This window comes from Pteronotus mesoamericanus, unplaced genomic scaffold (genome assembly GCF_021234165.1).
Source record: "Pteronotus mesoamericanus isolate MK-2021 breed Mesoamerican mustached bat unplaced genomic scaffold, CSHL_Meso_final scaffold_85, whole genome shotgun sequence".
NCBI lineage: Eukaryota > Metazoa > Chordata > Mammalia > Chiroptera > Mormoopidae > Pteronotus > Pteronotus mesoamericanus.
This window is the reverse complement of record NW_026555329.1, coordinates 4,790,246-4,815,242: the sequence shown is the minus strand read 5'-3', so window position 1 is coordinate 4,815,242 and position 24,997 is coordinate 4,790,246. Positions and strand designations below refer to the sequence as shown.

The 24,997-nt window shown below is 38.0% G+C and overlaps 1 protein-coding gene across 1 annotated transcript in view; it reads left to right on the top strand.

The window, feature by feature from the left end:
• Positions 1-702: 702 nt before the first annotated feature.
• Positions 703-24,997, top strand: part of STK31 (serine/threonine kinase 31) — a 63,800-nt gene continuing 39,505 nt past the window's right edge. Inside the window, exons 1-9 of the mRNA XM_054564007.1 lie at positions 703-745; positions 835-887; positions 5,858-5,956; positions 9,243-9,317; positions 10,932-11,090; positions 12,699-13,054; positions 14,818-14,992; positions 21,358-21,473; positions 22,992-23,151. Coding sequence (XP_054419982.1) covers positions 718-745; positions 835-887; positions 5,858-5,956; positions 9,243-9,317; positions 10,932-11,090; positions 12,699-13,054; positions 14,818-14,992; positions 21,358-21,473; positions 22,992-23,151 — 1,221 coding nt within the window. The 5' untranslated portion in view covers positions 703-717. The remainder of the gene's footprint in view (positions 746-834; positions 888-5,857; positions 5,957-9,242; positions 9,318-10,931; positions 11,091-12,698; positions 13,055-14,817; positions 14,993-21,357; positions 21,474-22,991; positions 23,152-24,997) is intronic.

Sequence of the window (24,997 nt, the reverse complement as noted above, 5' to 3'; positions counted from 1 at the left end):
AGAGAAACTGGGATCGGTTGCCTTTCACATGTGCCCCACCAGGGACTGTACCTGCAGCCTAGGCCTCTGCCACGGCGATGCTCCCATGGACTGAGCCGCAGCTGGCAGGGCAGGGCATCAATTATTTTAAAAGAATCTAGGCATTGTTATGAAGTATTGACTTACGTATTTCATCAAAAAATGCATGATTTGCACTGGCTGGTATGGCGTAGTGGATTTTGTGCTGGCCTGCAAACCAAAGAGTCGCTGGTTCGATTCGCAGTCAGGGCACAGGCCTGGGTTGCAGGCCAGGTCCCCAGTAGGGGGCGTTTGAGAGACAACCACACCTTGATGTTTCCCTCCCTTCCTCCCTTCTCCTCTCTAAAAATAAATTTAAAAAAATAACATGTGCAATGACACAAATCATACCATTTGTAAAAAATTTGTATGAATTATCCACTTCGGTGTGAACTTGTAAAAGTTTGCCTAAAGAGATAATTTCAAAGATGGTGTTTGTATATGATGAATTGCAAAATACTATATACCAGAAACAAAGAAAAGAATTAATTATTGAACAAGCATTTTTGAGGTCTTTTTTAATATAGAGTTTGAATTTTGATAACGAGAGTAAAACATGAATTTGAACATTAGGTTCAATCTTTATTCAGTGTTAATGGACATGTTATTAGAACCTAATTCAAGACATTGCATTGTTTTAGTTTTTCAGAAATTGTCCAAATGGATGAAGATACACATTCCAATAAAGGTACTGACACTAAAAATTATTTTTGGATGTAAAAGATAGATGATCTTGATTAATTTCTAATTTTCTTTGCATTGTGATTTGGTTTTTAGTTGAAGATGTGGTTGGAAGTCATGTAGAAGATGCAGTAACATTTTGGGCCCAGGTAAATAGCAGCCTGGTGTTTCCTCTCCCATTGCTTCCTCCACTAACACGGATCCTCCCCAACAAAAACAAAAGTAAAAATAAAATTGTCATTCTCAATTCCTAATTTTTATTGATAGCTATTTGACACAGGCATTAGGAGACAAATGGCTACAGCTGGAACTTACTACCTGAGTTATGAGTGTAATATTCATAGTATACTGAGTATAAGAAAAGAATGCAATGCGGTTCCCGAATTACACACAATTTGACACCAACCATCTAGGCTGCGTAAATTACTGAAGATGCTGAGAAACTTTTATTTGTGAAGTTACAGCTCCATCTAGTGATATTTTGTAAGATTGTTTCTTGAAAGATACTAAGTTTAAAAATCTCAGTCATTTTTCTAATGGCTTAATTTTGAATTAGAGATACAGTATTTTTCTCATCACAAAATCGGAAGCAGTAATGAAACATTATTATTGCCAAGCTTCAAGTCAGATAAGTTTACTCAATTTTAAGTACAAAGCAAGGCACCAAAGTGCATGTGTTCCAGAATTTAAGATGGTGAATCCCTCTAATGAACACAAATGCTCACTAGTTTCTAATTTTGTGAACTACACATGGAGGGAAGGGAATGACATTTCTCATACCTCTTCAGCATGAGAGCTTTTTGTTGGGGGGGGTGGAGTGAACTGAAAATGCTGGAAATAGAATTTATGAGAAGAAAAGTTGTAGAAGGATGTGATTAACCCAGAGTTCTTAAATATGTATAGAAAACACTGGAGAAGGGTCCTATTCATAGAAACCTTGTGGCAAATTTGTGTTTCTGCGTATATGTATATTTTATAAAGTGCCCGCATGTTCTGGTTCTATGCCCTTTGTATTAATAGCATCTGTGTCACTCTCAACAGTGTCCCAGGTTGGATGATAAATGATGTTTAAGTTCATTAAATAGGAACAACATTTATGAGCTTAAATAAGATTTTCTATTTAGACCACTGCTACCCAGTAGAAATATGTGTACCATATTTCTTTCATAAGTAAAATTAAATGACTTAATAAAAAGTAAGGAGAAACAGGTGAAGTCCATTTTAATAAGTATATTTTATTTAACTTATAACATCCAAAATGTCATTTCAAAATGTAATCAGCACAACTATATTAACAAGGTATCTTTCTTTTTTTCATGTGTTTGAAATTTGGTGTCAGCAAACGTTTTCTGTAAAAGCTTAGCTAGTAAATAGTTTAAGGCTTGAGGGCTGTCCAGAAAGCATCCAGCCATGTCATATTAAAAATAGAGACATTTATTTAAGAAGATAAGAGAAACGTTGCACATAGGACAATGATGCCTCAGTCCCCTTCAAAGGGGCACCTTGGGACCGTGCACAGTTCTCTCAATTACTGTCAGCTGTCCTGTCTTATTTTCCTGAATCTCATTGATGATGGTCTGAAATCTCTTCCCTTTGAAAGGCGATTTTAGTTTTGGGAAAAGCCAGAAGTTGCAGGGTGCCAGATCTGGGCTGCAAGGGGGCTGAGTCACCTGGCCGATTTGATGTTTTATCAAAAAAACTGCATGAGATGTGGTGCGTGAGTGGTCGTGTTGTCATGATGAAGCTGTTAATTACCAGTTACCCATTGCTGCGGCCGTTTTTGTTCTATTGCATCTCTCAACCAACAAAAAAACATTGAGGTAGTACTCCTTATTAACTGTTTAGCCTGGAGGTGTGTACTTGTGATGGACAATGCCTTCCCAATCAAAAAACACAGTTAACGTGGTCCTGACCTTGCTGTGACTTTGACACACCTTCTTCGGACATGGAGAACCAGGTGACTTCCATTGGGACGACTGGGCCTCAGTCTCTGGATCACAGCTGTAGACCCATGATTCCTCTCTGGGTATCACCTTGAGGAAATCTGGTTCATTGGTAGTGATTTGAATCCAGTTGTAAGCAACTGCAGCATAATGTTCCTTCTGCTCTGGAAGCAGAAGCTGCAGAACGAATTTTGCCATGACACGTTTCATGCCAAGGTCCTGTGTCAAAATCTCGGGCACAGTTGTTTTTGGAATCCCCAGGTCAGCTTCTAGTTCTTGCTCTGTCAATTGCCAATCTTTGTTGACTGCAGCCTGTACACATTCAGCATTCTGCTTGTCACGTGTTCTGCTTGTTTCTGGCCTTCCAGAACATGGATCACTTTGAACAGATTCTCGATCATCTTTGAAGTGTCTGTGCCACACTTTTGTTTGCTCTGCACTCATTGCATCGTCCCCTAAAGCTTTCAGAATTACCTGAATAATTTCCGCAGAGGAACGTTCAAGCTTAACACAACATGTGATGCAGAGTCATTGCTCTACTCACTCGGTCATTTTGAATGTGAGGTGTTACACAGTACATGTGCTCACTCAGTGGCATCTACTGCCCCCACCGACCAGTACGGTGAAGTCATCATTGTTCACACGTGCACATTCTAGTCCACTCTCCTTGGCTGCCAGTTTACATCGATGCTGCGCAAACCATTCTGGTTATATTAACAGTGGCTGGACTTCCACCTTTTATTTGAAAAAAAGAGCTTTAATTTATTTAATCTACATTGCTACAAAGTCTAATGTAGAATATTTTGATGTATTCTGATCTTAGGTAATCTCAGGGCTTTATTCATACAGGCTACTTCTAATATGCCTTGGGGTCAGTGTTAATTCAGTTCCCCTTTTTACTGTACAGTGATACTGACGTTCATTATGGTGTCCTTGGATCTGCTCTTTCAGTGTTTCAGTCATCAGAGATAATCATGTCCTCTCTAACCTTATTGAACATTTTGTTGAGATACTTAAAAATATATATATATTTAACTGTTTATTTTGAAATAACTTTAGACAGGAAAGTTGTAAAATTAGCACAGAGACTTTTTTTATAACCCTTCAACTTCTCTTACTGCTAACATTTTACATAAACATAGTACATAAACATAGTGGTCATAGTGGCCAGAAAATTAACATTACTAACTATAACCCTTAATGAAGTTTCTCCAGTTTTTAATTGTCTTTTTTTTCTGTTCAAGATCCAATTCAAAAACCCACATTGTTAATTCAGTGTTTTGTATTCTTAGTCTCCTCCAACCTTTGATAGTTCCTTTATTTATCCTTGTTTTTCATGACTTTGACATTTTTTGATGAGTTCTGGTCAGTTATTTTATGGAGTATCCCACTGTTTGAATGTGTTTAGTGGTTTCTCATAGATCGGCAGTAATGTTGCAGAAGTGCTGTTGTGTGCTGCTCAGCGCATCATACTGGGGATTCATGATGTTGATTTATTATTGACGTTAACCTTGATCCACTTTGTTATGGTGGTAAATGCTGGGTTTCTTCACTGAAAAGTAACCGTCTTTCCTTTTGTAATTGATAAATATTTTAGTGACTGCCATGATGAAGTAACTACTTGAGCTAAAGCTGACCTGTGTAATTGATAAATATTTTAGAGGGAGCCACATTGGGACTAATCTTGTTTTTCTCCAACTTTTTACTCACAACTTTTATTATTTTTTAATATGGTGCTTACCTAATGATGATTTTCTATTTCCCTCATTCCTTCTACATTTATTTATTTTGTTTTTTTAAAAAAGATTGTATATATTCTTAGAGAGAGGGGAAGAGAGGGAGGAAGGGAGAGAAACATCAGCGTGTGAGAGAAACATTGACTAGTTGCCTCCTGCATGTGCCCTAACTGGGGACCGGGCCGCAACCCAGCCGTGTGCCCTGACGGGAACTGAAATGGTGACCTTTCACTCTGCGGGCTGGTGACCCACCAACTGAGCCACACCAGTCAGGGCTCACTCCTTCTGCATTTATTAATTGGGATTCTGTAAGGAACAGCTGTCTATTCCCTACCATTATTTGTTTATTTGATTATTTATATTAATATGGACAGTGGGTATTTAGTCCATGGGACATAATCAAATATTGTCGTCATTATTTTATAGTTCAATTTGTTACAGCTTTGGCCATTAGGAGATTGTTCATGTTTGTTATTGTATCCTTTAAACATACCCCATTTTTTTGAACTTTTTGTTACTTTCTGGCACCACCAGATACTACAGGATCATTTTTTATTCCCTTTTCCTAGCCCTGGAATCAACCCCTCTCCAAGGAACCCTGGTTCCTTTCATTGGAGAGTGGTGCTTAGAAATCAAGATCTGGACGTTAGGCATGTGTGTTGGTACTGGAGTGTCACTGCTTCAAGGTCCTCTCAGCAGACAGCTAGGAAAGATATGTACATAAAAACCCACTCATACACATCTATATTACTATCTCTATGTGTTTCATATATGCATGAATGCACACTAACATATATAATGCACATACGTACACATATGAGTTCATTCTGATACCTTCCAGTTCTAATCTAACGCTGTAGGGTTATTTAGCCTGCTTTAATTTTCTTTCTCCCTGCTCTCATTATTTACAATACATTTGTGACACTTGGGTAATCCTAGTATATACCTAAAGTAGTTTCAAATTGTTAACCCATGACCCTGTGAGAAATAAATTTACTAGCTAGATTAAGTATTTGTGTACAGAGGAATGTGTACATTTGGAATTTATTTTTACATGTTTCCTTTACATAACAACAAATATGGGGGAAGACTCATGTCATTACACCAAAATATGCTATCCGTTTTGAGCAATTAGAATTTGATCTAAAATAAAATCCAGAGACAATTGTTTATAGTTACTGCTTCATATGATTTAATAGTATTTAGTGTCTTGGTTTGAATTCCAAGCAATTTTAATTCATTGGAAAGTAAAAATTTTCTATAGCCTAGTCCCATTTGTTATAAAGAACTCATTTGCATTATGAAAAAATACTGACATAAGAATTTAATTTCTAATGCTCCAAACTCTTTTAAATATTATGCTTAGTAGAACCCTTAGTTGTATAAGACTATCAAATCATGTTTTACTGAATCATATACCGTATCTGTTGTTGCTTCTAGAGTATCAGTAGAAATAAGGATATTATGAAGATTGGTTGCTCACTGTCTGAAGTTTGTCCTCGTGCCAATTCAGTTTTTGGGAATCTTGATCCAAAAAAGGTGAGCCATATTCTTGGATGTAATTATTCCATCTGTCGTGTTAATCTTTTCTATAGCTTAAATTTTATAGTTTTTGAAATTTTTTTAATATTTGAAAGAGGCAAAATTTTAGAATATGTATAAACTATAGTCATAGTAAATTTATTGTTTCAAAAATGCTTATGGACTTTCTGCTATGTACCAGGCACTGCGTTAAGCATTGAGAATACATTGGTGAAAAAAACAGAGTCCTTGTGTGGAGTTTAAGGAGGCACTTATGCAAGTGCAGCATTGGTACCTTTTGTGTGCTGAGTGCCTTGCTTGTCTTGCCCAGCTCCAAGCCCTGGATATTTAAATGGAGGAGGTAGATCCCTGTATTTTTGATATGGAATTAGAATGAAAATAGTGTATATATAATGAACCTGTTTGTGTAAATAAAAATGTATAAACATATCCTAGTGTACATGGAACACTAGTACAAATGTAAAATTATTTCCAGGAGGTGCTTCTTGAAGAGTGTTGGGAAGGACATCTTATTCTTTACCCTTTTCTGTATCCTTTGATTTTCTTCTAATAACGTGCCTCTATTGGTTTTATTTCAAAATAATTAAAACCCCAATGGCATATGTAAAGATGTGTAAAAGAAGAAATTTAGGAGGAAGGGAGCAATGTAGCTTGGAGTTGAACATCAGAATGGATAAGGTAATGCAATTTGTAAAGTTTTTAGGTTTTTTTAAAAAAGCATCCTCGTAGTTGATGACTGTGTTTAATAGTGTTAAAAAAAGCATACTTGCTTTTCTCCATTGAATGCAAATGAATTACTTAATAAAAAATTCAAATAAGTTTCAATAATAGTCTTACTGTAAATGATTACTCAAGTCATCTCCAATTACTGTGAATGGATTATACTTTGTAAATTTTCCTTAGTGATTGACTGGTTCCCTTTCTCGCACCATGTAGGCAGGTCATGCATACTCTATGAATAGTTGAATGGTAAGAGAAGATCGGGACCAGGGACAGTGGGACAATGATCTAAAGACAAGTAAATTTGTTTGGGACTGACTTATATTTATGATAACTTCAGATTCTTCACTTCACTTGGGTCCCAGCTCTATTTCTGGATACAAGTCCCCATTCTTACCTAGATTGGGTTGCAGTGATACACCATTTCTGCCGCTTGCCTTATTCTGATTGTTTATTTTGTTAGTATATGATTACAAAGTTTTAACTAAAGATAATGTGACATTTTGTAGAGTGTGAAATTGGGCAGGACTGCAGATTATCGGCTAGTTTTGCTCCTAGACCTGGGGGGCTTGCTTGAAAATGGAGGAAGATGGTTGGGAGAGGGGACCATGCCACCCTGCCTTTGTGCTCTCTCTTGCCCTCCTGTTGAATGTTGGCTGTGGCAACCAGAGCCAAGTGCTGATTGAACACACGTATTCTTTGAAGCGTTTGTTTTGTTAGATATTTGTTTGTGTGTTTGAATTGATTTGTGCTTTATTGCTTTGGGGAATTGAAGATTTTTAATTTTTACACTCTTGTATTCCTTTTGCTTTAAAATCTGTGAGTTTGTTATAATTCAGAGTGATATGCTTAAAATTAATTTGACGCTGTCACTTAAAGCGTTATTCCCTTTTAAGGCATTTTCCCCCTAATGGGTCTCTTTCCCCTAAGAAATTTGAACACCACAGATACATTGTATATCTGTTTAGGTTGTCAGAGAGGGTTGAACTTTGGAGGGTTACAAACCATTGTAATATCTACAGTGTCTTCCCACCCCGTAAGAATCGGTTTTAACTCCCTTGGGGACATTTTTTCCCATTGAGAATGAATGATTTCAAGTGGTTATCAGCCTGTGGCGGTTTTGTATAGCCTGCTCCCAGGAGACTTACGGCAGTGTGTGGGGACCTTTTTTGGTTGTCACACCAGAGAGTACTGGTATGCTGTATAGGTAGAGGCCAGAGGGATGCTGCTGGACATGCTGCGATGGACAGGACAGCGACGCCCCTCCGCCCCACCCTGCAGAGAGTTATCCTGTCTCAAACGTCGGTGGTGCTGAGGTTGAGAAATTGACATGCACTATGTAAACTTTTTCTTTATTAAATTAAAATACTAATTTAAAATGAATGAAAGTTTAGTATTAAGGATATTTCAGACTTAATTTTATCTACTTAATAGCCTTAAACTCCTTATATACAAAGTAAAAAGTGAAAAAACCTTTCGTGGCTGATAGGACATACGGACCCCACCGTAGTCAAGAATTCAACTTAAGTGGCATGTGCTTGGAATGTTTATGTTTTAAGACCAGTTAATTGTATCAGTTATGTCTTCATACATTAAAACAGCATGATTTCATGTCTGATACTTATGCCTTTTTTTTTAAAACTAAAATATAGTTGACGTGCAATATAATATTAATTTCAGATATACAACATAGTCATTCAACATTTATATTGCTTATGAAGTGATCACCACAATTAAGTCTAGTAACTGTCACTGTATGAAGTTATTATAATATTACTGACTATATTTCCAATGCTGTACATTGCATCCCTGTGACTTTTTATTTTATCACTGGAAGTTTGTACTTCTGAATTCCCTTCACCCTTTTTGCCCATTTCCCCTCACCTCACAACTATCAGTTTGTTCTATGTATCCATGTGTCTGTTCCTGGTTTATTTGTTTGTTTCGATATTTAGATTCCACATATAAGTGAAATCATGTAGTATTTGTCTTTCTCTGACTTATTTTATTTGGCATAATACTATCTAGGTTCATTCATGTTGTTGTAAATGGCAAGATTTCATTCTTTTTCATGGCTCAGTAATACTCCATTGTATATATGTGCCACATTTTCTTTACCTATTCATGTATTGATGGACACCTAGGTTGCTTCCATATAGTATTCGCTATTGTAAATGATACTGCAGTGAACATGATGCATATATCTCTGAATAGGAAAACACTAATTTGTGGCACCTTTTTGAATTGTCTATTTTTAATCTTTCCTCCCTGCCCTCCCGCCCCTTTTTGTGGATAGACAGAAGAACATAATAGACTCTCTAGTCAAATTGCTTTGGTTTGAATCCTGGTTCTGCTGCTTACTAGGTAATAACTTTAGGTATATAATGGTGAAAACTTAAGTACCTGTGTCAGGGTTGTGGTAAAAATAAAATAAGTTATATATGAAGTACTTACTGACATGTAGCATAAGTGCTTAGTAAATGCAAACCACTATTCTGATCTACTTAGCATGCTTTGATTCATTAAAATTCCAGATAATTTTACTTTCTTTTTCTCTTTGTAGATTTATGGTGGATTATTTTCTGAAGATAAATGTTGGTACAGATGCAAAGTACTGAAAATCATCAGTGATGAGAAGGCAGGAATAAGTGTTCATTTTTTTTCCCCCTGAGGAATATTTATTCTGGTTCTCAAATTTGATGCTTACTTATTCCTTCATTGCTTATTCATACTAGTAATTAAATCTGATTCAGTGAACTTATTAATTGATTAAAACATATGCTTTGCTTAAAAAAAATCCAGGTCAGATTCAGGAATATTCTTCTGAATTTAAGCTTTCATATATGATCATTCCAGATTGTCCAAGAATAATTTTTGGTGGCCTATTTGTTTTTTTGTACATCAGTTCTTAATGATTATGTTTGATTCTTGCTGAGCAACTTTTAAAAGTTCATTCTATTAAGACTGAGTAGGAAAATAATATTTTATTGATCCTGAAGTTATGTTTATCTTTCACTTAGCTGACATGCATATTGTTAATAATCAAGAGTGGCTTGCAGCTTTCTCCTGCCTCGGTTAAGTGTGATGGATTTTCTTTGTGTTTAGCTATCTTATTTTTGAATTTGTGGGAGGCTTTTAGTGGGATTTGTGGAGCAGAGATCCTGAGTAGCTGTTTGGTGGCAATTGCACATTGCAAGATGTATAAAAGCACCTCTGTAGGTGCTTTCCTGTTTTATTCAATAGCAGTTTTCCAGGATCTAAAATATTTTATATACAATAAATATTTTTCTTGGTGTAATAAGGAGATGCTAAGATGAAACAATCTGAGTAATGTTCCAAATACTGTTTTTTAAAAAACTTCATGTTTTATTACTCTCAAAGATAATGGTTTATCTTAATGAAATAGACCATTTTAATAGATCTTTTCCCCATAATTTGACAACTGTAGATGATATTTTGCATTTGCTTTTGATTTGGATTTAACTTTTTAAATTAAGGAGCATGATGACCTTTGACCTTGTGGTAAACTCTTTTTCTTTTTAAACAGATATGGAACTTGAGGTAAAGGTCAATTATTCATTTCCAAGGTCTAATAGCTGGAGTGTGTTTAATTTTTAGAAAGATTTTATTTTTTAAAATTTTTTTAGAGCAAGTGGAAGGGAGGGGGAAAAAGAGGGAGAGAAGCATTAATGTGCAAGAGAAATTGATCAGTTGCACACCCCAAGCCGGGGACCTGGCTCACAACCCAGGCATGTGCTCTGACTGGGAATCAAATCGGTGACCTTTTGGTTTGCAGGATGATGCCCAACCTACTGAGCCACACCAGTCAGGGCTCGACTGTGTTTAATTTTATTATGGCAAGTTTGATAACTTTGCCTTTCTTTTCAACTTGAATTTAATTATGTTGATTGATTTTAACCTTCCAAGTAGGAGGGGGCCATAAGCTTCATAGATTTATGTTTACTTAATACCAGTTGTTTTAACCCCCCCCTCAAAAAAAAAACAACAACAAAATGAGAAATGGTACTGTTGGAAATAGTACTGTTTGGTACCAAATATAGAAATCGCTGGGATCTCATGGACTGTGGATTTTTTCTTATTTTGAGGATATTACCGGAGCTCTTGTTTGTCAGTTTGAGGTAAAATGCTATCTTGATTTATAGGTAATTGAGAGAAAGCAGCAAATTGGTGGTTTCTTTGAGATATTTAATATTAGTTCCATGTTAGTATTTGTTTCATTTTTTCCCTCCAGTGTCTGGTGAGATACATTGACTATGGAAATACTGAAATTCTAAATCGATCTGATATAGTTGAGATTCCTTTGGATCTGCAATTTTCTAGTGTTGCCAAAAAGTACAGACTTTGGGGACTACAGATTCCTTCTGGTCAAGAAGTTACCCAGTTTGATCAGGCAAGTCACAGATTTTAAATAATTTCTGTTAATGGAAGTAAAACCATGTGCTTGCAACAAAATATAAGTGTAGTTAAATTTCACTAATTTTCTTTAATATAGAAGTCTGTATAAATAAGTGAAAAATATGAATTATAGACTAATTCATAAGCAGTTATATAATATGTGTTCATCTTTGGTTAGGTAAACATCTTGATATTCATATAAAAGTGGTATATATGTATATAATTTATATAATGAATAGTTTCTTCTTTGTAAAAGCTTAAAAGGAGAGTCTCTTACATGATGGAAAAAATGATGAATATAATTATTCTGTTGTCTTTTGAGAGAGTATTTAAGTAAAAGTGATCTTTAACCTAATCCTGGTCATAAATATCACATATTTGAAATTAGTGGAGTTATAAATTAATCAGATTTTATTATTTTGACAGAAGCTTATACTGTTTGATATGGTAATTTGGCAGTGATGTTCTGCTAATCTAGATTATAGTTTGTATTAATTTCCATTAAGTTTTGGGTTAGTAACCTAATTCTAGAAGACATCTGGTAATTTCAGGGGTAGTCTTATAATTTAATTAAATTATATTCCAAGCTCAGGGTTCTGTCTTGGTGATTAGAGTATATCAAAGTAACTTTAGGAAATTTAATATTCTTGAACTGTAAGCAGGTTCTTATTAAAGTTAAATGCCAAGAAATCTTCCAGTTTGAAATATGTTTTGAATATATCTGTCCTTTGTGCACAGGATGGACAATCAATTCTTAAAAGTTAGAAAATACATAATTACTTGTATGGCTTCTCATGCCAGTTGTACAAACATTATGCCCTTAAATAAAATTCAGTGTAAGAGTGTTTTGAATTTAGGAATTTCTAACATATCATGTTCTGTAATTTCAATTTGTTGATTTAAAAAAAAAGTTGATATTTTGTGGTCTTAGTTTCTGCCTTTCGTTCCTGCTCTTGCCTGTCTTTAAATCCAGAGTACCTGATTTTGCCTTTAAAATATTTTTAGCCCTGGCTGGCGTGGCTCAGTGGATTGAGTGCCGGCCTACGAACCAAAGGGTTGCCGGTTCATTTCCTAGGCAGGGCACGTGTCTGTTGTGGGACAGGTCCCCCAGTAGGGGGTACACGAGATACAACCACACACTGATGTTTCTCTCCCTCTCTCCCTCCTTTCCCCTTCCTAAAACTGAATAAATAAAATCTTTAAAAAATATTTTTAAAGTTTTGTTGAATGTTAGTGCCTTTTCTAGGTAGCAACATTTATTTTTATGTGCTGTAGCTTCTGAGGACATCATTACATTTGGTTGGGGCCAAAATGATCAATATAGTTTGCTTAGTATAAAAAAAATTATGTAGGGGTATTATTGATACATATTTAAACATTTATAAACATGGATGCCTATACAGGTATTAGCTCTGCTTCAGCAAGTGTATAATTGGAATATATTCATATACATGTGGAAGTATGTTTGCATAACAAGGTAAGACCACTTTTATAGAGATTTGAGAATGAATAAATATGATTGTTGGAAAAACTGGGTGGAAACAAAGTAAGTGAAGAAAAACATGCTGTAGCTGGTTATGTCTTTTTTCCCTGTCTTTCTTAGGGCAGAACCTTTTTGGGGAGCTTGATTTTTGAAAAGGAGATAAAAATGAGAATTAAAGCAACCTATCAAGATGGAACACTTATTGCTCAGGCTGAGTATGGCACTGTGGATATAGGGGAAGAGGTGGCTAAGAAAGGATTTGCAGAAAAATGCAAACTCACTTCCAGCCCTAGCGTCTGTGAGGAAAAGTCGGATCCTGGCCAGCTTGCTCTCAGGAACCTCAAAGGCCCCATCCCTTTGTGGGGGCACAGGTCAAACCAGTCCTCCTTCAGCAGGCCCAAGGGGCGATTAAGTGGGAGGCAGGCCCCGGACTTAAAGGACGAAAATGATGCGAGAAATCATGTGACATTTCCAAAGTAAGTCTGTGGTGGGGGTTTTAGTCTTACCTATTTTTAATTCACGGTAGGAGCCCTTGGCATAGGCTTATGTTTTTTGGGTCCTCAGCTATGTCAGTGATTTTGAGGAATGACACCAATTATTTCTGTTTTTTTTCAAGCATGTATTATTATTCTCTTCTTTAGTAGGAATGCTTTCATTAAAAGCCATTTTGAAAGAAAAATCATTCCTGAATTGTTTTAAGTTCATATACCAACTCTTCATGCCAATTCTTTTTTAAAAATTCTTTAAATTTTTTTCTCAGTTACACTTGACGTTCAGCATTATTTTGTACTAGTTTCAGGTGTGCAGCATGGTTAGCCAGTCTTACGGTGGTTCCTCCTGAAATTTCCACCTGGCACCATACGTCGTTCCTATATGGAGTGTTAGTGTATTTCCCGTGCTGTACTTCTCATCTCCGTGACTGTTTTGTAACTGCCGGTTTGTACTTCCTAATCCCTTCACCTTCTTTCGCCAGTCCCCCAGCCCCTCTCCCCTCTGGCACCGTCAGTCTGTTTTCTGTATCTGTGAGCCTGTTTCAGTTTTTGTTTGTTCATTTATTTTGTTTTTTTTAGATTCAATTGTTGATATAGATTTTGTTCTCTAGATTCCATATATAAGGGCAATCATATGGTGTGTATCTTCTTCTAACTGACTGATTTCACTTAGCATAATACCCTCTAGGTCCATCCATGCAGTTGCAAATGGTAAAATTTCATTCTTATTTTTTATGACTGAGTAATATTCCATTGTATATATGTATCACAATCTACATATAAATCTACATTCAAATTTACAATCTACTCTCCTACGGGGAAGAGGAGGGTAAAGGGGAAAAGTTGGGGTAACTGTAATAGAATAACAGTAAAATATTTAAAAGAAAGTACCCTTCGGTTGATGGGCACTTGGGTTGCTTCCGTATCGTGGCTGTTGTAAATCCTGCTGCACTGGGTGTAGGGGCATTAAGTCTTTTGGGTTAGTGTTTTGGGTTTATATACCCAGCAGCGGACGTTGGGTCATAAGCAAGCCAGCTCTCTTGAATACATTTATCAAAAATAGAATCTACCCCTAAATCTGAATTATTCAGGGAGAGCTAGAATTTCAAATGAGCTTCAAAGTTTTTCCTGTAGCTTTAGAAATATTTTAATGAATTTTAGAAATTTGCCTTTCTTTTTATTAAGAGAGGCTCTTCGTTATTCCTGTGAAAACTTACTGTGATGGAATTTGACTATTACAAAAGGGGTTCAGTTTTTAGATAATTTTGATTCATAAATTGAAGCAGAATGCCGTATTTGGTGTTCATAAGTACCAAACCGTTCTGTATCATGATCCAAGTCATGATGCCATATGTTAGGTGATGTAGCTGGCTGTTGGGATTTTATTAGTGCTTTAGGGACTAAAGTGTCAGGAGTGGGGGTGGCGAGGAGGAGGGATCGGAAGAGACCGAGACAGACTGCTTTTTCCTGTGTTTGCTGGAGTTGATATTGCTTTGAAGAAGTTGGAATATATTTTCTTTGAGTGTTGCAAGCCTTGTTTCTGAAGTATGATTTCAGTTATAAAATCTAGTTTGCATTAAAAATATGTTTCAGTGTTGAAGTATGTAAGGTTTTAGATTAGTTTCCAAAATTAACTTTAAGGCGTGTTATGGTATAAAAAGCCTAAGATAATCATTTAGCTTAGATTTCTGATCTCTGTCAGCCTTCCACAGCTTGGTTTTTAAAATGAGTGAATTTGTTTTTAACAGGGAATGTTTGCCTGTCGGTGACTTTAATTTAGGATCTAATGTCAGCCTGGCAAAAATTAAGCAGGACCAGAAACTGATTGAAGAAAATGAAAAGCTTAAAACAGAGAAGGAGGTTCTCCTTGAAAATTATACAGCATTAGAATGGAAAGTGGAACAGACTGCCCAGGAGCTGCAGGTATGGTATGTTCAGTGGCTTAAGGGAGGTAAAGCGTGACCAGCTGGGAAATGTGTATATTCATCTACTGTTGTTTGTTAAATGTTCTGCCACTTCTTTCCTTACCTTCCTCTCCTCTCTCTGTCGTTCTCTCCTTCTTACTTTATATTTGTTTATATATGATATTTCTATACTCCAAACTTTGGATTTCATTGGATGTTTAAAAGATTAATGATTTTTCATTTACATTTCTTCTTATGTTCTTTCAAAAACTTTTAATTATGGAAATTTTCAAACATTCCAGAAACAGAGAGAATTGAATAATTAATCTTTATGTACCCATCACCCAATTTTTTAAAAAAGATTTTTTTTATTTTTAGAGAGAGGGGAAGGGAGGGAGAAAGAGAGGGAGAGAAACATCGATGTGTGGTCACCTCTTGCGCATCCCCAGACAGGGACCTGGCGCGCAACCAGGCATGGGCCCTGACTGGGAATCCAACTGCTGATCTTTTGGTTCACAGGCCAGCGCTCAGTCCACAGAGACACACCAGCCAGGGCCCTCAATTCATTTTTGACACTTAATATCAGGAGTTAGCCCAGACACCACAAGTTAAAGACTGAGTCTTACAAGACCCCGCTCCAAACACCAGCTGCATAGATCAGGTCCCAAGGCCACCCACACTTCTGCCTGGCTGACTACAAATTTGAGGGATCTTGTGGTTACTCCCACCCCTCTCAATGATTTGTTAAAACAACTCACAGAACTCAGAAAAGTCCTATACTTATGATTACGTTTTATTATAAAGGCTGTAACTCAAGAACAGCCAAGGAAAAGGAGGAGATGCTTAGGGGAAGTTATGAGGGGCGGTGGAGGTGGGGTAGGGGGTAAGGGATAGGGGTGTCTCTTGCTTGCTACTCTCCCAGCATGTGGATTTGTTCACCAGTCCGGGAGTTCCCCGAAACTTCACGCTGACCTTTGTTTTGTTTTTGTTTTTGTTTTTTTTTAAATCAAGGCTTCCCTACATAATTAAATTACCTGATTAAGTTATTGACCATTGGTAATTTAACTCAATCTTTAGCTCTTAAATCCATATGTGGCATTCTCCAGGGACCTCTGCCTCATAAATAAGTAAATCTCAGGTTCTATCCATTATAACTAGTTCTTTAGCCAGGGATATCCTGCTAAGGGCATTTCAGAGATAGTCTCTTCTTCTTAGAAAGTAGTTTTTTGTTTTTTTTTTTCAGAGTCTAGTTGCCAAGGAGGTTAGACTAGTCACCTGCCTTTAACTTTTCTCGGGAGGTGTTCCTGTGTCCCCTTCCATGAAGAGGATAAATGGATTACAGGTCATCTCCTTTATATACTGAAGATATAAACCATTTCCTTCAACTCCAGAAAGGTCTTGGTGCCTCTTTCCAGCCTATCCTCTGTTCCACCCAGGGCAACCACTATTTTGATATATATCATCATAGTTTCATTTTCCTGGTCCTGTAGTTTATATACATGTAATTCTCTGATACATATGCTGTTGTGTCTGGCGTCATTCACTTAACATAATGTCTGTGAGATGTATCTGTGTTGTGTATGTCAGTAGTTTGTTCTTTTTTGTTGCTGAGTAGTATTCCATTGTGTCAGTATAATACAGTATGTTTACCCATTCTTTTTTTTCCAATTTTTTTTATTTTATTTTTTAAAAATCATGTTCATTCTATTACAGTTGTCTCAATTTTTCCCCCTGTGCCTCTCCTCCACCTATCCCACCCCCACCCCCCACTCCCACAGTCAATTCTCGCTCTGTTGTCCATGTCCATGGGTCATTCATACATGTTCTTTGTCTAGTCCCTTTTCCTTCTTTCCACCATTGTCCTCCTTCCCCATCCCCTCTGGTCACTTTCAGTCTGCTCTATGTTTCCATGCCTGTGGTTCATTTTGTTCATTAGCTTATTTTGTTGAACAGATTTCACTTATAGGTGTTGATAGATATATATTTATTGCCATTCTGTTGTTCATATTTTTTCATCATTTTTTTCTTTCTCTTCTTAAAGAAGATCCTTGAACATTTCATGTAATACCGGTTGATCATTTTTTCTTCCTCTTCTTGAAGATGACCCTTTAACATTTCATGTAAAACTGGTGTCATGGTGATGAACTCTTGTAGTTTTTTCTTACCTGAGAAGCTCTTTATCTGTCCTTTGATTCTAAATGATAGCTTTGCTGGGCAGAGTAATCTTGGGTGTAGGTCTTTGCTTTTTATCACTTTGAATATTTTTTGCCACTTTCTTCTGACCTGTAAAGTTTCTTTTCAGAAATCAGCTGAGTCTTATGGGAGCTCCCTTGTGGGTAACTAACTGCTTTTCTTTTGCTGCTTTTAGGATTCTCTGTCTTTAACCATAGGCATTTTAATTATGATGTGTCTTGGTATGGGCCTCTTTGGGTTTATCTTGTGTGGGACTCTCTGTGCTTCCTGGGCTTGTATGTTTATGAGGTCTGTCCAGAAAGTATCCAGCCACATACCATGAAAAATAGAGACATTTATTGAAGAAGATACAAGAAACGTTGTACATAGGACAGTGACACCTCTGTCCTCTTAAAATAGGCTCCTTGGGACCTCACACAGTTCTACCAACTGCAGCATGATGTTCCTTATGCTCTGGTAGCAGAAGCTGTAGAATGAAATTTGCCATGACACATTTCATGCCAAGATTCTGAGGCAAAATCTTGGACACAGTAGTTTTTGCAATCCCCAGATCAGCTTCTCCTCACACTGTCAGTTGCTGATCTTTGTTGATTACAGCCTGTACACGCTCAACATTGTCACGTGTTCTGCTTGTTGCAGGCCTTCCAGAATGTGGATCGCTTTCAACAGATTCTCGACCACCTTTGAAGCATTTGTGCCCCACTTTTATTTGCACTGCTGCTCTCATTGCATTGCCCCTGAAAGCCTCCTGAGTGATCTGAATGGTTTCTGCCGAGGAATGCTCAAGCTTAACACAAAATTTAATGCAGATTCATTGCTCTCCTTGCTCAGCCATTTTGAATGCGAGAACCACGCAGTGCACATGCTCACTGAACCGTGTCTCCCGCCCCCACTGACTAGTACGGTGAAGTTGGCATTGTTCACACCCGCACATTTCAGCCCATTCTCCTTGGCTGCCATGGCTGCCAGGTTACATTGTCGTGCAAAACAAACTGATCTCATTATATTAACAAAGGCTGGACTTTTCCTGGACAGACCTTGTATTTCCTTCACCAAGTTAAGGAAGTTTCCTGTCATTATTTTTTCAAATACATTTTCAGTTTCTTACTTTCCTTTCTCCATTTGCCACCCCCAGTGCAAATGTTGGTCTGCTTGAAATTGTCCCAGAGGCTCCTTACACTATGCTCATGTTTTTGGATTCTTTTTTTTTTCTTCCCCCTATTCTGATTGGGTGTTTAATGCTTTCTTGTATTCCAAATTGCTGTTTTGATTCTTGGCTTCATCTACTCTACTGCTGATTCCCTGTCAACTATTCTTCATGTCAGTTAATGTATTCTTTATTTCTGACTGGTCTTTTTTCATGCTGTTGAGGTTTACATGAAGTTCACTGAGCATCCTTATAACCCATGCTTTGAACTCTGCATCTAGTAGATGGCTTATTTCTATTTTATTTAGATTTTTTTTCTGGAATTTTGTTCCGTTTTTTTCATTTGGGCCATGTTTCTGTGTCTCCTCATTTTGGCAGCCTCCTTATGTTTGTGTCTACATATTAGGTAGAGCTGCTGTGTCACTAGGCTTGGTAGAGTAGCCTAATGTAGAAGGTGTTCTGTAGGGTTCAGTAGTACAACCTTGTTCACCTAACCGGGACACTCCAGGTATACCCTGTGTGGGCTACGTATACCCTCCTGTTTTACTTGACCCTTGATTGCTGTTGGCACGTCAGTGGGAGGGCTTCGTCCTTAGGTCAGTCAGTGGCAAGGACTGACTTGACCATCAACCACTAACCTCTGGCCACTGTGGAGGATCAGCTGTGCAGGGGTCTACACCGAAGAGGAGGACTTACTTCAGCAGGGCTCTGGTGCTTCCTGAGTCCATTTCTTGAGTGTGTCTTGTGGAGGTGGTTGGGTGGTGGTGCTTCAACATGGTCTGAAGCTGTCCATTGGATATGCTGGCCCTGGGGCCTCCCAGGAGTTGCAGGCCAAGGTCAGCTGCTGCTTGTGTTCTGCCTGGGGCCACCTGGCATGAGCTACAAAACGACCTGCAGGTGGCTACTACTTGCGCTGGGCTTGGAGGCACGCAGGCAATGCTAAGCTGCAAAGCAAGCCTGGCTGCTGCAAGTGCCGGGCCTGGGGCCCCTTAGGGAGAGGTATGGGGCATGCTGAGGCCAGACGCTGCTTGTTTGGGAGGTTTTAGGAAAATGAGCCAAGATAGTCCTTTTTTTTTAATCCTCACCGAAGGATATGTACATTAATTTTAGAGATTAAGGAAGGGGTTGGGTGGGAGAGGAGAGAGAAAGAGAGAAAGATTTATGTGAGAAGCATCGGTGGGTTGCATCCCATACATGCCCTGACCCAGGATTGAACCCACAACCTAGGTATGTGCCCTGACTGGAGATCTTACCCATAACCCTTTGGTTTATAGTGGAGCTCCAACCAACTGAGTTACCTGGCCAGGGCAACTTAGGCCATTCCTATGGAAAAGCCACTGGAATAGCTTTGGTGGGCCTGAAAGTTGGGTGGGTGAGGGGCCGCAAGGAATCACCAGGGTGGGGCTAACAGTGTGAGCCAGGTTGATGGAGTTTCAGATATTGTGCCTGCCGGCTGGCTCTGTGGGGGCACGGGGGGATTAAAGGAACAATTTGACAATTCAGTTCCTCCCCATATGTTTCTGGTGACTTTGAAGCTGCTGCCCAGCCCTGAGAAGGAGTGAGTCTGAGTAGGTCCGTGAGTGGGCCCTTTATGAGGAACTGCTGCCTGGGACTTCAGAAGCTCTTTACCTCCTTCAGCCTTGGTTTCCACTGGTTTTTACAGCCAGAAGTTATGGGGACTTGTCTTTCTGCCACTGGAGTCCCGGGTTGGGGCCTGGTGTGGGGCTGGTGTGGGGCTGGGACCCCTCGCTTCTCATGGGGGTCCTCTGCAGCTGAGATACCCTTCCTGATTTTTATCTGCCACATGTGAGTGTGGGACCAGCATCTCCAGCCCCTCCTGCCAGTCTCAGTGTGGCTTCTTCTGTACATCCTTAGTTGTAGGACTTCCATTCAGCTAGATTTCAGGCAGATCTGAATGATACAATCAAGGGCCATGTGGTTCCGTAGTTTAGCTGTAATGTTGATGTGGTTGTGGGAGGAGACGAGTACTGCGTTTACGCTGCCATCTTGTTCTTTGATTTAAAAACCATACTCATTAGTTTGTACCTAATTTTCAGTTTTTTGTACAAATAGATTAATAAGCTTAAGATATGAGAAACAATCTAAGTTCACAGTTTCTTTTAAGATAAAACAACTCATTTCCTTAGTATTTTATCGTTCTTGTCTACATGTAATTCATTAGCAGTTTGTATTAAAAATTTGCTTTTGTAGACTCTCTGGAAAGGATTAAAAACATTTTGAAAGATTAACAACTTTTTGTTTTCCCCCTCCTATTTTTTGATGTATGTAACTTTTAGAGGAATTAGTCTAACAATCACAGTGGGTAGAAACAGTTAAGAATGAACATCACTGATCCTTCACGGTTCCCCCGTTCTAGGGGGCATGAGCATGCGGAGGGTTGTCTCCTGTGAATAGACTTTGAGTGTATGCTGGCTCTCTGTATTTAACTGAGAGAATATGAGGACTGGAGAGCATGTTGTTTAAATAATGTAAGTTCTATGTTTATGTAATAATTGGTTTGCATTATTATTAAAATAAAATTACCAGGTCTTTATCCATATTACAGCTCTATACATTATTTTGGATAATTATATTAGACATATATTTGAGATACCACTCAGAATTGGGGAGTTTAATCTAGCTTGGGTCAAGGAAATGATATTTTGTTTTTTTTTTGTAATGCAAAATGGCATGACTCTATCAAAAAAAAAACAAATTGTCATTGATAATCATTTGTTTCAATGAGGACCTTTTATTTATCCTTTTAAAATCTAAGTATTAAGACATACAGCATGAGAAATTTTGTTTCTTTTTGGTTTCTTATTACGATGAAATATGAGTCTAGTCTGTGTGAAGGCAGAAGACTGGAATAGATTATCTTTTTCAGATCCCAGTTATAAGGAAAATCAGTGTTTGTTATCCTGTGGCCTAACATTTTATAACCTGTGAAGTTATAATTATTTCTTAAAAAAACCACTTAAATAACAGTAGAAATACAGTTTACTATGTGGGTCTCACTATGATGTGCTTGTTGTTTGTTTCAGCAAGAGAAAGCAGCCATCGTGGACTTGACTAAACGTTTAGAAAGCACTCTGAAGACTCGTGTAGGTACCAGAATGAAAAACCTGGCGGCTAAGGTTGAAAGATTAAAAGAAATTAGGTAGGTAAAACCATATTTTTGAGAAGGATAATTACTTGGTGCTCTGTTTAAATTGTATGCCCACCATTTTTTTTGCTTTTAAATTTAATCTTTGTATTTTTATGACTTGAAAACTAAAAATAGTTATTTTTCAGTATATCCTTTCTTTCTTGAGAATCAGGGTGTACCGACATAAGACTGTCAAAATGCAGTGTTTTTGTCAGTGTTATGTTGTGACTACAAGGAGTTTTATTGTCCCAAAGTCATCTATGAGAGTAAAACTTAAAAATCTACACATGGGAAATTGCTGTGTCCAGTTGTTTTGCTTAATGTTGTTTTCAGGCCTATATGGAAACTAAAGATTTTAATAATCTAAATCACTTAATTATACTCTGTCTAAAGAAGGAAAAAAAGTGGTCTTCATAGAGTCAAAAGAAAAGTGGCCATTATGGAGAAGAAAAAAAATTGATTAACAAGTCTTGTACAGAGTTTATTCAGCATTTCTCAGACTTCGCGTGTGAATTATGTAGGTATTTTATCTTAATAGAGGATTGCTTTATTATTGGTTAGGAATAATTTGTTACACTTCTCTGGATGTGGAAAATATAGTTCTCAAAACAACCTTAGCTCCCTTTTCATGCTACGCACAAAACAGAAACCAGTAATTCATTTTCTCATGGGCTTTGGAACACTAAGAAGTTGCCCTGAATAAATGCTGCATATTCTTTTGTCAGGTGAAAACTTACATTCTCCAGAGTAAATCCATCAATTGATATTTGGTGTATAAGTGTCTAAATAGTTCGAGCATTTTGGTCCCTCTAGAGGCTAATCAACCTTTGATGCACTACCAAAAATTAAATGGTTACACTGGCAAAACTGTGAAATGCACTTTGGACAAAAACAATCCAATATATTTCAATCCATGTTTGAAGAAATAATGAACTGCTCAAATCGTGGCAGTCCAGCTGGAAGCTTGAAAAAAGAATATGGGTAGGCCTTGTTAGTTTTGTCAGTGCCTTGCCGCTCTGATTGCTTTTCTTTTAAAATTTCTTATTTAAGCTCTACAAATGCTGGTCTGCTTATTAGGGTATCCAATGAGCTAAGTGCCTGCAGTCTTGGTACGCAAGGTTAACTGAGTCTAAAATTTGGAAAAACACATTTACAAATCTAACTGGAGGCAAGAATTGAAGGTTCATTGATATCACTTACATTCTACAGACTTCTGAAGTCCTTTTATTAAAGGTTTTAAAAAAATACTTTTTTCCCCCTTAAATATGTTTTAATAACAGGTTTGTGTCAAAGTTATTTATGATTTTATATAAAGTTTTATGGGGGTGGGTGGAGCAGGGGAAAGTAGTGGAGGGAAAACGGAGACAAGTGTATTTGAACAATAAAAAAAATTAAGTTTGAAAAAGTACCTCTTAATAGCGAGGTTTGTAAATAGTAATTTCAGACCATTACTGTTTATGCACAACTTTTTCTCATACCAGCCTAAAAATTTCTTGATTTTTTCCTTTTTTCTATTTTTTAAAAAAATAGACGTGTTAACATCAGCGTTCGTTTTGGAAATGACCTTTCAGATGCTATTCAAGTGTTGGATGAAGAGTATTTTACTATCCCAGCTTCTTTGAATGAATTAGAGATAATTTGGGCAGAATACAATCTGGCTCAGGAGAAGATTAAAACTTGTCAAAATGTGGTGGGTTAAGAATTTTTTTAATTATGATTTTTATGTGTTGACCATGAGGTGTCTTTTGAGAAAGCAGGACTGCAAATACTGTGATGAATGATACGTTGCATGAAATCTTAATTTTTATAGTATATTTATGTTCATAATTTGGTTCCTTTTATTGCTTGTAAGAAATGTAGGAAATAGTGATTGTGGGTAAAGGGTTAACAAAATCTTTTCCTCTTTTGCATGAGAATTTGACCTTTGGTTAATTCCCTCTCTCTGTTCCCTTGGTAATTTGATAAAATTATATTTTAGTCATGTTACTAGGCAACAGAGTTACTAGGCAAAACCCTGATTGGTAAATTATATCTGGACTGGGAGGAACTCTAAACTACGAATACTTGGTGGAACTCTCTTGACCAGCAAGGCAGACCGGGATGGATCCTGGAGGCTGTGCCTGTAAGAGACACGGTCCTGAGGAACATGAGGCTTGTGAGCCAGGTGGCTCCCCGACCTGCGGACAGGATCTTGCCTTCTGGCCTGGGTGGCGGGTTTCATGCTGCAGCTTTGGACTCGGCTTTACCGCGAAAGGCTGTCATAACCACTCGTTGTCGAGAGGCGGTTTTTCGGGGGTAGGGGAGGGCTGTGAAGAATGCGGTATTTCCCATGCATTCTTTATTAGCATAGGTACACGTATCTTTAGTTCCTCTTGCAGTTTTCTTTAGTTTATTATGTTAAGCTGAGCAGAACTCTTTGTTTTCTACATAAAGATATTTGCCACAACAGTCATAGCTTTCCACAGTACCTGTGAGTTCTGTACTTGGGTTTGGACTCTGTAAGTGTCGGATTGTACTCTGAAAGTCTCGTTCCCTCTTCATTCCTAGCTAGGTCCGCTGGCCACCTCACTGGCTCTGAATGAGCAGTGAGCAGGATGGCTAGGCCTCTGGAAATGTCAGGAACGTTTAGTTTGGAGAATGGTTAGATTCGGGTTAATTTACATATTGAACCCTAACTGGTCACTTTGTCCTTTTTTTGAATTTATTGGGGTGACACTGGCTAACAAAATTACTCAGATTTCAGGTGCGCAGTTTCACAACACAGCATCCGTACACTGTCCTGTGTGTTCACCAGCCCAAATCAAGTGTCCTTCCCTCAGCGTTCATGCTCCCCACACCCTCCCCCACCTCCCCTGCTCCCTGCCCTGGCGGTCCCCACACTGTTGTCTGTGCCCGTGGGTTTTTCCTCAGTCCTTCCACCCCCGCATCCCGCCCCTCAAACCACACTCCCGTCCCTACAGTTGTCAGCCTGCTTGTCTGCCTATGAGACCCTAATTGGTCACTTCTGATTATGGAATGAAAAAAGTGACATAAGTAATAATTTTTGAATCTCTATGAAACACTGGCAATAATACGGGTACTTTATAAACTTTTTCTTATCCTAACCTTTTTTTCTTATTTTTGTCAAAAATTGAATTTATTGGGGTGGCATTGGTTAATAAAATTATGTAGGTTTGAGCTGTATAATTCTATATAAGGGAGGAACCCCCTAAGAAGCTGGAATTATCTTCTGGAGGGCGGCCCTTGTAGTACAGACTTCCCCTGCGAGGCGAGTGTTCTAGGTGCCCGTCTGTATCAGTGCACCGGCTGGCGGGGGTGTGAGAGGCCGAGTTTGGCCTCAGTGAATATTTTTGAAGACTCAGTGCGTCTACTGATTTTAAAAGACAGTGATTTATGAGCGTATGTGCCCACGCAGCGCAGTTCAGCAGTTTTTAACCCAAAATGGCATGACCCCCGTGCCCCACCCTCCCTATTCACCTGCCTTGCTCCAAGTAACTTTTTGTTTCCCCGGAAAAAAAAAAGTCTTCAAAGAGAAA